The sequence below is a fragment of the Mandrillus leucophaeus genome, unplaced genomic scaffold (assembly GCF_000951045.1).
Source record: "Mandrillus leucophaeus isolate KB7577 unplaced genomic scaffold, Mleu.le_1.0 Scaffold25, whole genome shotgun sequence".
Taxonomy (NCBI): Eukaryota; Metazoa; Chordata; class Mammalia; order Primates; family Cercopithecidae; genus Mandrillus; species Mandrillus leucophaeus.
The window spans coordinates 7,805,908-7,821,893 of NW_012102587.1; the positions used below are offsets into that span (position 1 = coordinate 7,805,908).

The 15,986-nt window shown below is 44.3% G+C and overlaps 1 protein-coding gene across 1 annotated transcript in view; it reads left to right on the top strand.

The window, feature by feature from the left end:
* The window catches only part of CCDC93 (coiled-coil domain containing 93), a 94,096-nt gene that overhangs the window by 61,802 nt on the left and 16,308 nt on the right, over nt 1-15,986 (top strand). Inside the window, exons 13-20 of the mRNA XM_011983458.1 lie at nt 883-945; nt 4,296-4,369; nt 5,500-5,581; nt 6,561-6,632; nt 7,876-7,929; nt 9,358-9,420; nt 12,270-12,378; nt 14,406-14,488. Of these exons, the coding sequence (XP_011838848.1) occupies nt 883-945; nt 4,296-4,369; nt 5,500-5,581; nt 6,561-6,632; nt 7,876-7,929; nt 9,358-9,420; nt 12,270-12,378; nt 14,406-14,488 (600 nt within the window). The remainder of the gene's footprint in view (nt 1-882; nt 946-4,295; nt 4,370-5,499; nt 5,582-6,560; nt 6,633-7,875; nt 7,930-9,357; nt 9,421-12,269; nt 12,379-14,405; nt 14,489-15,986) is intronic.

Consider the following 15,986-nt stretch of genomic DNA (forward strand, 5'->3'; position numbering starts at 1 on the left):
CATGGTGTATATGTGCCACATTTTCTTAATCCGGTCTGTCACTGATGGACATTTGGGTTGATTCCAAGTCTTTGCTATTGTGAATAGTGCCGCAGTGAACATACGTGTGCATGTGTCTTTATAGCAGCATGATTTATAATCCTTTGGGTATATACCCAGTAATGAGATGGCTGGGTCATATGGTACCTCTTATCCTTCTTAAAAGTGAAAATACACAATCCTTTTGAGCATTTAAAGGAATGTTTTCAAATTTCTAAAAGTTGATAGACACTAGGATATATTGTTTTAGCAAGAGAAAGGGAATCGACTTTTTCAAGATGTGAGTTCATAGTTATGTAAGTTGGAACGGTAAAGTAATTTATTTTCATTCTCTTAGTGTTGAAGTCCTGAATCCTATCTTTTATGTGTCATCATTTGCCAACCAGTCTTATGCTAGAATCTCAAGTGCTGAAATGCTGTTTGTATTCTGCAAACAGGCAAGTTGGTGAACTGCATTGATTTTTAGCCCCACTGAAAAGTCAGAGGGACTTGAATTTGGATCTGGGCCTCATCAGTTATCAGCTATAGGACTTTAGTCAAATAACTTAACCCCTATGAGTATTTATTTCCTTGTCTGTAAAGTAAGAAAAATGTCTTTTTTCACTAAATATAAAGATTCAGTGATATAATTTATGCAAAATTCGTAGTACATTGGCTGACGTGTACTTGGTGGTAATTAAATATGAGGCTTTTTTCTTGATTTGTTGTTGGCAACCCTTCTAAAATTTTCACATTTGCTCAGTTTAAATCTTTCTGAGCTTTCATTTTCTCATCTGTGAAATTGACATCTGTGTTGTCATGAGGATCAAATGAGAGCATATGTCTTTTATCTTTCATTTACAGCTGCGAGCAAATCACACCAGCCTACAAGCCAGATATAATGAAGCCAAGAAAACGCTGACAGAGGTGAGCAGATAGATTTTCCTTCTTCCGTGGGCCCTTGTCAAGAATCGTTTTTGACCTGCACCACTAATGGAATGCCGTGTTTCATCATTCTGTGTATGGGAGACACAATCCTGTTCTCAGAGACGGCAGTCAGTTTGAAACATGGGACAGTTACGTGGTAGTGTGTGACCCATGCCATCAGTTTGCTCACACTGCCACATTCTAGACCCTTAGCGGTCTTGGTGGGAGAGGTCTCTGTGGGCTGTGAGGGTCAGTAAAGGCTTCCTAGGAAGGCGAGCCTGATAGGCTGGGTGGGGCACAGGCAGGAACTCAGAATGTCACTCACAGTAAATAACCCTTGCCTCTCAAACAGCAGCTGTAAGATCCTGAATTCCTTGAGAGTGAGATGTCTTTTGAGAGATGAGAGAACCTCAGAGTGATATAATTGTTGTTCAGAATTTCCAGTAATCTCCTAGGCAGAATGGAGCAGGGGCTGCAGGAGGAGAAGGAGGACTGGGAGTGCGTTTGAATCCTGCGATTCAGTCTGTAGTCTAGGTTGCAAGTGTGCTGCTACTTCACGTTAGCATTGTCGCTGCTCACTTCCCACTTCTGATTGCTGAACAGACACCTCTGCTGCCACCTCTATCATGAGCAGTGTGTAGATATTTCTGTCGCTTGGTTTCCACAGAGAACTATCCTCATCCAGACTTGAAAAGCTCTCTTCCTTCTGAGTTTGGTGCTTGGACTATAGCTGTGCTATGGAAGGACCTCGCTGCAAGGTCCCTACCTAGTACTTCCTGGACGATTTGGAAGCTAGGATCTTCAAAGATGTCTCTGAAACCAACCCAGTCTCCCTACTTTTCTAGAATTCACATGACATTTACCAATTTAAAATTCTTATTTCTGTAGCAATATGTAGCACTTAATTTTCCACCTTGATGTAAACCTGACAAAGCTTTTCAATTCTGGTCTGGACTAACCTCTTCAGTTGTTGTCAGAATGTTTCAAAAGAGCAGGCACATCAATGGCAATTAGAATAATTTTTTTCTCATTGTTCATAAAGACGCCTGCCTTGCCTTTGGACAGATCAGCTTCCTTTACACTGCTCTGTGGCTGTGTTCCTTATGGATTCGATGGCAAGCTCTGCGGGTTGGGAGCCCTCTGTGGTATTACTTTTAATGCTGCAGAGCCCCTGGCGTGAAGTTTGCTAGTTCTTGGATCTGTCTTTGTATAACAATCTGGAAGAGATTAAAGGGAAAATATCTTGATATCAATTTTCTAAGACATTTATATGCCTTAGGATATCAACTATCAGTGGCTTACAAAGGGGCTTTTTATACTAAACAGTAAATCAAGTATTTGTTGAGCCCTTTTCATGTTATAGAAAGGTGGAGGGTGTGATTTAAGTCAGTAATAAGACTGTCCTCAAATGAAAACAGCAGCAAACAAACATTGCTCTGGGCCTATCATTCCTGCAGTCATCATTCTTTTTTGCAGATGGGAAAGCTAAGGCAGAGAGGCTAAAAAACTTGCCAAAGGCCATGCAGCGGGGGTCAGGATTCAAATACAGGCAGCCTGGCATCAGAGCCCTCTTTGGTAGTTTACTGTCTAACAGGACAATCAGACTAATTCCCATCTGGAAAAATGGGAAAGCTGTATAAAACCTAGTACTGAGCAACTTCTGAAGAAGCTTGATTTGGTCAGCCTGTGAGTAAGTAATGTCTTTCGCCTCTGGGCCTGGTTCTCCTTACCTATCAAGGTGAGTAGTGAGCAGAATGAGCGCTCTGAACCCTTTCACTCCAGGCTTCCCAGATTTTACCTCTTTAGCAAAACCTGCGCTTCCAGGATAACCTGGTGGCACTGAAAAGCAGGGAGGACTTGTGTCTCTCCAGTGAGTCTGGGGACAGCAGAGCAGGGCATGGAAGGTCGCAGACAGCAGTGGTGCCTGACACCCGTGGGGGAGGCTGCACGACTGCTTCAGGAAGGCCAGGAGACTGGCTGTCCCCTCCGCTCTGTAATTTCAGCCATCACAATTCTAATTTCCTGTGTGTGAGGTTGATTGTTTTCATGCAGTATTCTTTTATGTCTAAGTACATTAATTGTATCTAGTTTTGCTTGCTCTATAACTATTACTTAAGATCCGAATTGGGTTGTTGAATTGATACATCTTTTTTAAGGTTATGACTGTCTGCAGCTGTTTGATGATCCTTGGTTATATGCTCATCTTTAATTTTAAAATTTCGATTACCACCTCTGCAGATCCATCCATTTTATGCAGCCCACTTCCTGTGTTTATTCTGAAAGGGATCTACCTACTGTTTCGTGGGGTCAGCGGGTAGTAACTGATGTTCTGGGTCAGGGAACTCCCCATTTCTGCTGGGTATCACCAACTATGCGGGACCCCGCCCTGCCTCTGAGAGTTAAGCACCAGCTCTTGGGTTTAAGATAGTCAGGTTTCATTGCCTAGCCTAGGTGGCTGTTCCTAATGCAGATCCCCAACACTGCACGCCAGTCCTTCCTACATCTGCTAACTCCACATAGTTTCCTCCTCAGGCCATTCCTGTCTGTTAACCATCTTTTTTGACCGGTGAGGTTAAACTCTTGTGTTCTAATGTAATAGTCTGGATGGTTGGGAGTCTTAGGGCAAGAAGGGGTGGCTGCGGCCAGGCGCTGTGGCTCACGCCTGTAATCCCAGCACTTTGGGAGGCCGAGGCAGGTGGATCACGAGGTCAGGAGATCAAGACCATCCCGGCTAACATGGTGAAACCCCATCTCTACTAAAAATACAAAGAATGAGCCGGGTGCAGTGGCAGGCGCCTGTAATCCCAGCTACTCAGGAGGCTGAGGCAGGAGTATGGCGTGAACCCAGGAGGCGGAGCTTGCAGTGAGCCGAGATCGCGCCACCGCACTGCAGCCTGGGTGACAGAGTGAGACTCCATCTCAAAAATAAATAAATAGATAAAATAAAATAAAAAAGAAGGGGTGGCTGCAAGTTGTGCTTAGTCTACTATTTTCAACTAGAACTCTTGGAACTTTTTTTAAACTTCTTTTTTTTTTAAATTTTTGAATAAGTAACACATTCACGTGGTACAAAATTCAAAAAATACAAAGGGTGTAGGTTTGGAGAAACAGACGATATTTTCTTCACCGAACAGTAGATACTAGAGATCATTGTAAAAGAGCTACTTCATTTTTTAAAAAATATTGGCTTAGTATTCCGTTGTATGATGTAATTACCTACTTTATGCATTAAAATCCGAGTTTAAGTTTCTTGTTTAAAAAATGTCATTATCTGCCTCACAAAAAGAAGGTGAAGTTGTTCAGCTCTACTACCAAGGCTCCAGCAGCCATGTCTCCATTCTCTCTTGCAGCTTAAGACTTACAGTGAGAAACTGGACAAAGAGCAAGCAGCCCTCGAGAAGATAGAATCCAAAGCTGATCCAAGGTAAGAGGTTTCAGCATGCACTTATTTTTGCTTTGATGAAAGTAACTTTGCTGATACTTGTTGGCTGGATTTGTTTAAACACAGAACAAAGCAGCCAAAGGCTATTGGTCTGGCCGCTGCAGGTCAGATCATTTTACTGTTCATCCAGAAAGTGGTGACTGCGTCATGCTGAGATGTGCTTGGGCTGCCCTGTGTTAGTCACCTTTCTCCCAATACCCCTTGTGTGCAGAAGCAGCATAGTTTTTTGTTTTTCTGTTTTTCAAAATGGTCATACCTTTCTAGTACAAAAAAGGGCATGTGGTGAAAAATCTTCCTCCCACTCCTGTCCCCAGCCACCCAATTCTCTTCCCTAGAGTTCACTGTCGTTACAAGTTTTTAAACAGCTCGTGCCTCCTTGGTAGAAAAGGTGCAGTCTTTTCTGTCAAGACGCAGCTGCTGTAGTTGTTTGTTCTTCCATGCAGAATGAATTGTCATTAGAGCATTAGTGGAGAGAAAGCACTTAACATTTGACCTTTTTAGCCTCAGACTGTTTGGGTGGTATAAGGTCTCCCAGGAGCCGGTTATTTGAATGAGACTGAAATCAAAAAGTTTCAGGCACAGAATGAGCAGTTCTTGTTTGATGAACATTTTTACCAAGAAGTCCCCACAGGTAATTTGACTCTATGATTATAAACCTTTGTTTCATGAAATGGAGCAAAGCAGTGTCAGATATTTGATATTTTTATTGTCAAATTTGTGCTTTTAATGACCTTAAGTAACTTGTTATCCTCTTCAGAATGGATTTTAAAAATAGTTTTCAATACTGTATGTGCCCTGAATACAGTTGAATAATTGGTATCATTAAATATATCTGGTGCTGTTGAAACTCATTGATGTTTCTATAGTTGGCATTTTAATTCTGGAATCTGTAATGTTTTCTTGGATCCGGCATGATGGTCTTGGGTTTATAAATGAAAAATAATGTCAGTTAAATGGAAGTCGTTATCATTTGTGCAGAATCCGTGAGACACTCTTAGAGCTGAGAAAGGAAATTGAAAAGAGTCCTTTTTTAGCTGCGGACCTGCTTTTAGCTGTGATTCATAAAATCATAATGGCCTGCCATATGTCATTTTCTTGTCTTTTCTCTTCAGTATCCTACAGAACCTGAGAGCACTTGTAGCCATGAATGAAAATCTGAAAAGTCAAGAACAGGAATTTAAAGCACATTGTCGAGTAAGTGTTGTTTGGTGTCAGCAAATAAACCAGGACTCTTACCGAATCTCTTGGTTTACCTCCATTGTCCTGTTGTGATATCCTATCCAGTGCAGTTTAAAAAGCAGATTCATAAAAAAAAAAAAAAAAAAAAAACAGCAGATTCATCCAGCAGTTGTCAGTTGTACAAGCCAAATAGAGCACCATGGTTGGTACCCTACAATGACACCAGAAGTAAGTCAAATAAGTAACTTTGTGCCAAACCCCAAAACAAACAATGCCACCTAACTTTGGTATTTGAAAGAAAAGCTGTATGAAGTTTTTGAAAAAATGTATTTTGTTGACAGATGGCCTTTGTGAAAAGAGTAACATCATACAAAACCAGGGCTGTCCTGAAAACCTGGGATGTCTATGTCTTATGTATAAGTCCTGGCTGCCACCATCTGGAAATCTGTAGTCTGGTCGTGGGGGTGATGAGTGCTCAGCTGACTCTAGTGTGAGATAGGAAATGAGGCCCGGCAAGTTCTGTGTGAGCTCCAGGGGAGGAAAAGACACTTCAGCACAGGAGCCATCAAAAAGCTAGATCTTACTTAAGGGCCAGGGAGGACGGCAAGTGGAAGAGGTACTTGATGAGGCAGAGCACCAGGCTGGAAGATGGACAGGTGAATAAGATTGAGGCCTGCTGGAGACAGGAAACAGACAAGACTAATTGGAACTAGGCTCTAGATCACTTGTTCATTTCAATGCCCAGTGATTACTACATACTCACCAGCCCTTCAGAAAGAAAGGCCTCTTTTGATGGAGGAAGAGCTGCCTGTAGCCTCCTGAAAAGAACTTTCCCAGGCTGATAATTGGAGATGGGGGCAGCTACCCCATTAGCTTTTCGTCACAGAATAAACTCATGAAATGTGAAAATAAGACTTGTGGACCAAATAGTTGAATAATTGCATCTAATTACTGGCCTGTCTGAATTTTTTAAACGTTCATGTCACTTTTAAAGGAGGAGATGACACGGCTACAGCAAGAAATTGAAAACCTGAAAGCTGAGAGAGCACCACATGGAGATGAAAAGGTAAAGGCTCTGAATTAGTCCTTGAGACTGTCAGGTGTTATTATGACTTACACAGGGAAAAGATAGTTCTAGAGGACCAACGAGCAGACAGCTGGTGCTAACTCATCCTGTAAATACACATTTCTCAACTGTTTTCCTTCTGTGACCTTCTAAGATTTGCATCTATCTCTTCTGTCTTTCCTCTGGGAGTAAAAGGCAGCAGAGGATGTAGAAGGCAGCAACCCAGACGTGAATTACCAGATTACACACTTCTGGCCTCCCTCTGTTTGGGGAGATGTTTCTGGGAAAAGTCTGAGCTCTATTTCCTGCTCACCCATTCTTTACGTTTTCTGCCAGTTTACTCATTTCACCTTCCTCCTTTCCTGCTCAAGGATAATGCTCCACTCCCAAAAGGCAGCAGCAAATATGAAGAAGGAGAGGGCAGTGTTGGATTTCACGGAAGAACCCTAAGCTTGCAGGAGCAGTCTAGGTTTAGGGAACACACCTGCACAGCTGGTTCTTGGAACAGAGGACTTGATCTTCCAAGGAGCTCACATGAATTTTCATTAAACCTTAAATTGTAAGGAACAGGGAACTTGAAGCTTAGGGAGAACAAGAGTGTCCAGCCACCCAGCGCCAGACCGCATGCCCTGCTGCCTGGCCCAGCACTCTGCACTGGGCTGTGCCCATGGCTGTACAGGACACTGCCATGCCCAGCGGGCAGACGAAGGTCTTGCAGGGCCCTTTTCACTCTCCTGAGTGGTTGCATTATTTCATCCGAGCCATACAACTCTTCACATCTGTGAGGGGACCGGCATGGGTGAATGGGAGAGCCTAGGAGGCGGTGGTGTCCCAGGCTTATCGTCACACAGCCCACCTCTCCTGTTGTTTCTAAAACTTTAAATCTTTAAAGCTCAAATCATCAACTTGAGTTTTGAGCCTCTGAGTTTGCACGAATTAGACTCTTAGGATCTCATTTCTCTTCTCAGCGCATCTTGTTAGCGAGATTCTTACATTCAAAAAGAGCTGTACAGTTTACCGTGTTAGTGTGTAACTGACAGACACCTAAGGACAATTTAAAATCTGGGGCTCATCTAAGGGCAGTTCCCTTTCTGCTCTCTTCAGACATGCTCAGGGGACATCAACGCATTTCTCAGCTGCACCCTTATGCCGCTGCCTGGCCCCTTCCTACATCTAGATCCTTGGCTTCTGTCCTATTCCCAAATGCTCAGGAGAGGTGTTTATTATGTTTTCATTGTTTCAGACCCTCTCCAGTGGAGAGCCACCTGGTACCTTGACCTCTGCAATGACTCATGACGTAAGTACCTGCCTGCTCGGGATTGGCATTGTCTCCTGAGGGCAGGCGGCCAGCTTTCCACTGTCCTGTGATGGCTTCTCATGCCTACTTTAATGTGCTCTACGGCAGACTCTGCATCTAGGCTTTCCAGGGCATTGTCCTGTTTGATACAGCTGGCCCTTAGATAGAGGCAGCGTCTCCCCAGCAGTGGCCCTGAAGGTGACCCTTCTGGTGGGTTTTCTCCCAGTCCTGTGTACAAGCATCTTGTTTTCATGCTGGCATCTCAGCTGGGAAGGGGAGAGGCCTGCGTTGGCCGCATATACTGGTCACCACTCAGGCTCTGAGGGGTTGGGTGGCACAGAGGGGAAAACCTTCTCTCTCTTGTACTATATACCAGACTCAGCAAACTGTTTCTGTAAAGGTCCGCATAGTAACGCTTTTCGGCTTTGTGAGCCAGCTCTGCTGTAGTGACCATAGTTGATCTGTAAATGAATGGACATGGCTGTGTTCCAATAAAACTTTGTTTACAAAAATGGGCCACAAGGTATATTTGGCCCAAAGCCTGTAGGATTTAGCTCACAGGCTGTAGTTTGCCACCCTCTTCTGAGTTAAACCAGTGCTACCCACATTCCAAAACCCTCCAGAAGAAAGATATAGGAAAGGAAGTGGAGGAAAGGAAAAGCATGAAAACTGTAAGCATCTGTCTTCTTTAAGGGTTCCTCTTCCCTTTGTACTCTCATGATCTCCCAGGAGAATGAGCTTCAGCACTCTTCCAGTGAAGTCTGTTGGATTTTGCCTACAGCTGAGTCCCTTGGGTGGGTGGGTGGGGGTGTGTGTGTATGTGTGTGTTTATATTCCCTATGCTGAGGCAGGAGGGGCTCCTTTGACCCCTTTTGTAACTTTCTCTGAGACGACAAACCAGCCATGTGTCTTACCTTGCTGGGTTCAATGAGGGACTAGTTTCTTTCTATTTTCTGTGTCAACGCTGTCCAAGATAATTTTTCGCAGTGATGGAAATGTTCTGTTCTGCACTGTCCACTGTGGCTAGGGGCTATCACATTGGATAACACAGCTCTAAGTAGAAACATAGAAAACTAGCGTCATCTCCAAACACAGGCATAGAACAACACATTCTTTAACTAGTGATTTGTCTCTACATCATCATAGGTTTTTGCAGGGGAAGGGCATATACGTTTGGAGGTTACTTCACTTAAGAATACTGGATTCATCCTGGGTCCCAGAAGGAGGAGTTGTTATAACATGATATGAGAGGGTATCAAGGGTCTCATATGAGATAGGACCCAGACAGTAAATTTGGGCATTTAAGAAGAGAAATTTAAGGTCTTGGGATGGGGGAGATATGATAAAAACATATTCGACTTTCAAAGACTCCATTAAAGAGTGAAAGTTTTCTAGTCCCTGGTAATTACAGCCTTTTCCAATTTTTAGGACGACCTAGACAGACGGTATAATATGGAGAAAGAGAAACTTTACAAGATACGTTTACTACAGGTGAGTAAAAGAAGGACAAAAATATGCATAAATTCTTCTAACTAGGTTTAGATGTCCTATGACACAACTAGAAAGTCTCAATATCTAAGAATTAGAAAAGATAAGTAATGAGGCTGCTGTTCACCAGTCTTCTTTCTATCTGGAGTGTAACTCAGTGATTTAAGGTGTTGGTATTAACATCTCACATTGGTATGTTACTTTCATAACCACTCGTTTGAGTTAATCCTTACCCCAGGTGGAAAGTGGATATTACATCCCATTTTCTTTATGAAGAAATTGACTTTCCCAGAGTCAAGCGGCTGGTAGGTGCCAGAGTCTGAGTTCCAGTTCCCTGGTACTCATCAAGTACTAAACAAGAATTGTCCTACTGTTTCTCTGAAATTAAGTGCCATTTCAGCTGTTTTTTTGTTTGTTCGTTTGTTTGGATAACCGGTGGTTTGTGAGAGTGACATCAAATATGGGGGAGATAGGTTTCAAAATTAGCTCTAAAGTTTAATTCATGCAGAGTGAAAATTACATTTAAAATCCCCTACATTACTGGGATCTGGCTCATGGAAGATCAAAAGCCAGAAGTTCCTTCTGTCACACTTTGGTTCAAGCCAACCTTCTGTTCTCTGGGAGGGAAAGGCCGAGCTCTGGTAGGAATGGCCAAAAGGGCTGCAGAGGCCAGTGAGATCGCCTTTCCCCTCTCTCTGGCACCTACTTACTTTGCTGAGCTGAGATGGCTAAATTTGGGTAAGTCAAATTTGTCCTTGTTACAGTCTCTACTAATCTTTAAAGAGGCATAGAATTAAATAAAATTGGGACAGTACAGCTGCATATTTGGAAACTTTTTGACTGAGTGCTTTGTATGTATTCAGCATTGCATCAGGTCCCAGAACTAATAGGATGACCCATCTCCTGGAAATGCTGGCTATTTGAGAACCAAGACATGTCTATATATACATCAAGTTCAAGGGAGTTTATGTGCAAATTGCTTACTAAGGGCAGCTTCAGACTGGCCAGAGGAAACCTTCAGTAAAGCCAATGGCTTGCTGAGGGCAAGGGCCTGAGTTAGGCAGTGGCTGTAGAATGCATGGAAATGAACTGATGGGACAGATTGCAGGGCTGTAGCTGATGGAACTTAGTATCAATTGAGATAAAAAGAGGAGTCAAGGATGATGCTGGAATTTCTAACACAAGGGTGGATAATATTTGTGTAATTCATAGAGAAGAAGCATAAAAGAGAAGCAGTGGACTAGGGTTAAGGGTGAGAGGAGGAGTATAAATAGGAGTGTTAATGAGATCTGTTTGGGGCTTTTCAAAGTTGGGGTACTCAACCACATTGAAATGTCCAAGGAGTACTTGGTTGTCAGATCTGACTCCCAGAATAGTATGGGCTGGAGATTTGGGTGTCTGCAGTGTTGATGAGGACTGGGGCTGTGGAATGTGGAAGAGGCCCTGAGACTACACCCTGGTGAGCGCATGTGAGGATAGGCAGAGCAAAAGGGGGGATCTCCAGTGAGGATGCGCCTGAGCAGCCAGAAGGGAAAACAAGTGCATGAGGTTCGTGGGAGCCGAGCAGAGCGCTCAGCTGAGAGGAGGGGAAGTGCCACTAGAAATCAAGGCTAGGAGCTGAGAATTGTCCATTAGGTGTGTCCCTGAGAAGGTGTGCAGTGACTTTGGCAAAAGCAGTTCAGTGGGGCACTGGGGAGAGCCCAGTCGCAGTGGGTTGAAGGAGGATTGGCGTGGACAGAGGCTCCCATATGCGTGGCTCTCAGTACATTTCTCTTCCCTATAAAAGGGAAGAGAGAGACTGGTAGCTGAAAGGTGATGGCGATTAAAGAAGGGCTTTTTAAGAAGTGAGGACATAGGAATGTATTTAATGCTGATGAGAAGGGTCAGTAGCTAGAGAAAAGTTACAGATGCAGTAGAAGACTGAAGAGTTGTATCTTAAGACTCCTGAAAGGAAACCAGGAGTGAGCGCCTGAGCACCCATGGGGAGCATAGCCTTGGCCTAAGGGAGAAATACATCCTTCCCTCTCCCTAGAGCTGCAGAGACCCAGTTTTGGATTAGGTCACCAGACATGAATATGGGTTTCCCACCAGGAGTCTCCTATTTACCAGTGAATTAGAGATTCACATCTGCTGCTGCAGGTGAAGCAGGCAGGAGAGTGGGAGGATGTGGTGGACAGAGGGATGCAGGCACAGAAGAAAGGCAGCACTCAGAGCCTACGTGGTCCAGAGTCTACACATGTTCAGTGGGAGCCATGCACAAATGAGCGGCTTGTTCCCCCTGCAGCTGCCCTTGCACCATGCTACACCACACAGCAGTGCCATGCCTCCCAGACCTGGTCAGTAGGGCAGTTTCCTGAGTCTGTGGAAGGGAGAAAATGCTGGAAAGTATTTGAGGAGTAGGTTGTAGGAGCTTTTCAACCAGGATGAGGAATTTGGGATGTATGTGGAGGCAGCAAGGTGGCGTAGCTTCCCATCATCTGAAGCATTCCTGTTGTTGCCTGTCCCCACCTGGCAGTGGTGCAGCTGGCTACTCTGGACTCCTTGGGGGCCTGGGGGGCTAGCTGCAGGCTCTGTCCATAGCAGCCCTTCCCATTCAGTGTCTTCCCTCCTGGTCCATTTATTTGGTGCCTTCTGTGGTTCAGTTCACAGTCGCCTCCTCCCACACCTAGGAAAGTGGGAAAGTCAATCCGAATCTGAGATGGGGACCTTTATGCCGATGACAGAAGTTTGTGCCTACATTGTAGGGCTTGTGGTTGGGCTCAGGTCGGGGTGCAGGCAGTATTTTGGCTCCCTAGAGAATATGTAAGGCCTTTTACCAAATAGTACTGTCTCTACCTTCCTTTTGCATTTAGGCTCGAAGAAATCGAGAAATAGCAATTTTGCACCGCAAGATTGATGAAGTCCCTAGCCGTGCCGAGCTAATACAGTATCAGAAGAGATTTATTGAACTCTACCGCCAGAGTAGGTGCATCGACCACAGACAAGCTCTCTAGGCTGGGGAGGGACAGGCGAGGGATCTGTTCCACTTTAGCGTGGGGGAGCGTGCACCAGAGCGCAGTGCACAAAGGCCACCACCAGAAAGCTCCGTTTCATCAACAGGCCCGCTTGGCAGTCCCGGGAGCAGCACTGGTGCTCTCACTGCCCTCTCCATGGACAGATGGTTGAACCAGTTGAGCTCTTAGAGTAAAGCTTCAAAGCAGCCCTCATCCTGGTCAGCCACATAGCCTTCCCCTGAGCTCCTGCACCACTTTCCAACTTCACACGGAACATCGTGACCCTGGTGTCTAGAGATCAGCCCTCACTCATTGTTCTCTACAGATCTTCTTGCTGATGTGGTCCTTAACCCTTAACAGCATCATATTCACCCAGTAACCCAGGACCATGTCCCCTCAGCCTGAATAAAAGACCATGTCTCATCAGGCTCAGAATGGCCCTCAAGGCTACCATTGCCTTTCTCTTCCTAACACTCCTGCCACATCTGCTCTTGCATCATATCTCAGCTAAATGACCATTAGCTGCAGTGCCTCCAAGTCCCCTAGCCACACATCTGATTCTGTCACTTCTCTCTCTGCTAACAAATCTTCAGGAACTCCTCGGGCCTTACTGAACAGAGCCTCTTTCTCTATCATGTCTGGGTTCCTCCCCAGTCTGGCCTGCCTGGAGGCCCCTTTCCTGATCTGAACCCTCACTCTGGCCTTGCCAGTCCACACACTGCCTCTGAGCAAACCATAAGCTTTGACGTCTTAGCCTTAACTCCTCCTGTTCCTGGTGCCTGGATCCCTTCTCTTCTGTCAGGCTAAATTCTTCAGTACCCAACTCAGATCCTGTAAACCTATATTCTAGGTCCCTCACCCCAGGCAAGAACTGATCACCTCTTCTCCATGCTCCTACTCTTGTATTACGCCATGATACCTCAAACTCAACAGGTACAAAACTGAATTCAGCCCCCCTACCCCATATTCCTCTTAGGCAAACTGGACCCGTCTTACTTCTCTGACTCAAGCTGCTTGCCAATTCTGTCTGTTTCTTCTGGACTGCTGCTGTAGCCACTTTCCTTTGCTGCCCAGAGTCTAATTAGATCTTTTTCAATATATATTTGATCATTTTACTCTAAAAGCTTTAATACTTAATAGCTCCCTGCAACTTCTTAGGCAATCTTTAGAATCCTAAATACACTGTACTAAGTCCTGCATCGTCTTGGCCCACTTCACCCAGCTTCACCCCTTTTGCACATCTGCATCTTGGCCTGTGAGCTGGTAACGGAGTCCAGAGTGCCATTATCCTACAATTCCCACTTGGTCTTTCAAACTCCACCTAAGATTTTGCCTTGAGGCATCCTTCCTGGTAGAGCACTGGCTCTATTGGAGGAGTTCAGAACATGCTTCCTTCATGCCCTGGCCCCACCAGGCTGGGATTTCATCCAGTCCTCACACTGGACTCAGATGATCAGAGGTGGGGATCAGCAGTGACAGTTTTCAGCAGAAAGTAGTTTCTGCTTTAAGTTAAATCTTTCCCTTTACTTTTCTATTCCTGCTTGTTTCAAAGCTTTTAGTAATAATACCTGTATCTGTTTATTTCACAGAACAAATTTCACATAGGTTAAAATCATCTGATAAAGACATGTTTACACTAAGGACATTTTCAAGCAGTTACATCCTATATCATGTATTATTATCAAATACCTACAACCCCCACCCAGTTCTTTAGCTGGATGAGGTAAGGGTGGCTGGTTCATTTGTGGGAGTAATTTTCAACTTTGGATACTCACTGTCACCACCCGGGTCCCACCTCTAGACGTCCTCCTTTCATTGGTCCTGAGACTTGTTAAAAGCTTCCCAGGAGATTCTGTTTGCACACTGTGGGGTTTCTGCAGAGTGAGCTCCCAGGCCTGACAAAGCTGTCCTGGCAGTGCATACATGGGGGAGAGGGGGAGGTAGGGTGTTCTGATACCTGTTGTTATTCATGTGCTGATTGCTTTACCTTTACAGTTTCAGCAGTGCACAAAGAAACCAAGCAGTTCTTCACTTTATATAATACCCTGGACGATAAAAAGGTTTATTTGGAAAAAGAGGTAAGAACATTTATGAAAAGAAAATGGCTAAGCAGCCAACAGTGCAGTTGACTCCAGGAAGTCAAATGAACTTGATGTCTGGGACGGATATGTTCAGCATTAGCAGAAAGAGTGCCTGTTTTATGTGCTAAGTGCTGGCATACCCAGTCAGAAAGTACAAGACTCCCTGGGAGCCCAGACTGTCTGCTGTGAAGTGAGACTGGTGGACAGCCATTCTAGAGTGCTGTGGGGGAAATGCCATTGTTAAAAGGAACACAGTGGAAGCTCTGGAGTTGGTGAGACTAGTTTGAGTTTTAAAGGAAGGGAGGAACCAGCTGAATGGGGGTGGTGGGCTTGTTATAGTTTACAGGGGGAAAATACCTGTTTAATAATCAGTGGCTGACATAGGCGTGAACTAAAAGGTTTGTAAAATTCAAAGCAGGGGTGAAAGGGTCACTGTCACTTCCTTCATCTTTCTAACGCTTAAAAACTCAGGTTAAATTAATGGCTCAGGGCTTTCCCAAGTTGATGGCAAACGGTTTGGGCACAGTATGCAGATATGTCTTAATTTAAAAAAGAATAGTCCTGGTCTTCACCATGGCAGCAGGTGTCCTGAAGAGAACACGGGCTTTGGCATCAGTCAGATTTGGGTTTATTTGGGTTTTAGTGTGGCCTCATTTTTCTCACCTGTAAAACGGGGATGACACCTAATTGCATTGATGATGATTATAATGAGGACAGAATGAGAAAATGTAAAGTTCCTTACACATGATGGATTCTCAGTACATACTTGTTCCTACCCTCCCCCTCACCTTGAGGTTAACAGAATGTGTTTTCATTTTATCACCTTGTAGCCTACACTAATTACCACTTTAATAAGGATAATATTACAAATGTATCTTTTACCTGAACCCAAATTGAAGCATCTGTAATTACTGTCACCTTTACTGCCTGCTGTCAGACAAACCAGGTAGATCTCTGTCATCCTAGAGGGCACTCCTTGAGAAGTTGTTTTATTTTTTTCTGTATTCGGGGCCTTACACAGTGGTAGGCGTATAACAGACATTTGATAAACGTTTGAATAGATGAATGCATTTTATGGGATTTGCATCAGACCTGGGGAATAGCTGTGCCCCACATCCTGGCCTTGAGGCCCTCCTACCTGGCAAAGGAAAGATTTGCCAACCCTGACTTAGGGATAGCCCAGCCCCTTCCCAAAGGCCTTAAATCCCATTGACCTTCCTTCATCAGCAGTGTTTAAAGTTGTTCCACTGTTTAAAAACTAGGAATATTGTGAGGCAGAGTGGGGAGCTGGGCTTTTTAATTCTAAGCTATGTTACCAGTTTAGAATGTTACATTTGAAGAAATGTGGTATTTTATTTTAAATGGATTTATGCCTGTGATATTTTAACTTTAAAACCTTCCTGTGGAGTAGTAAGGACAAGAAAGAGTCTACATTGCAGACTGTGAACCTAAAGTTCACACGTGGTATTTACTTAGTTCTGAGCTCCCAAGTTGA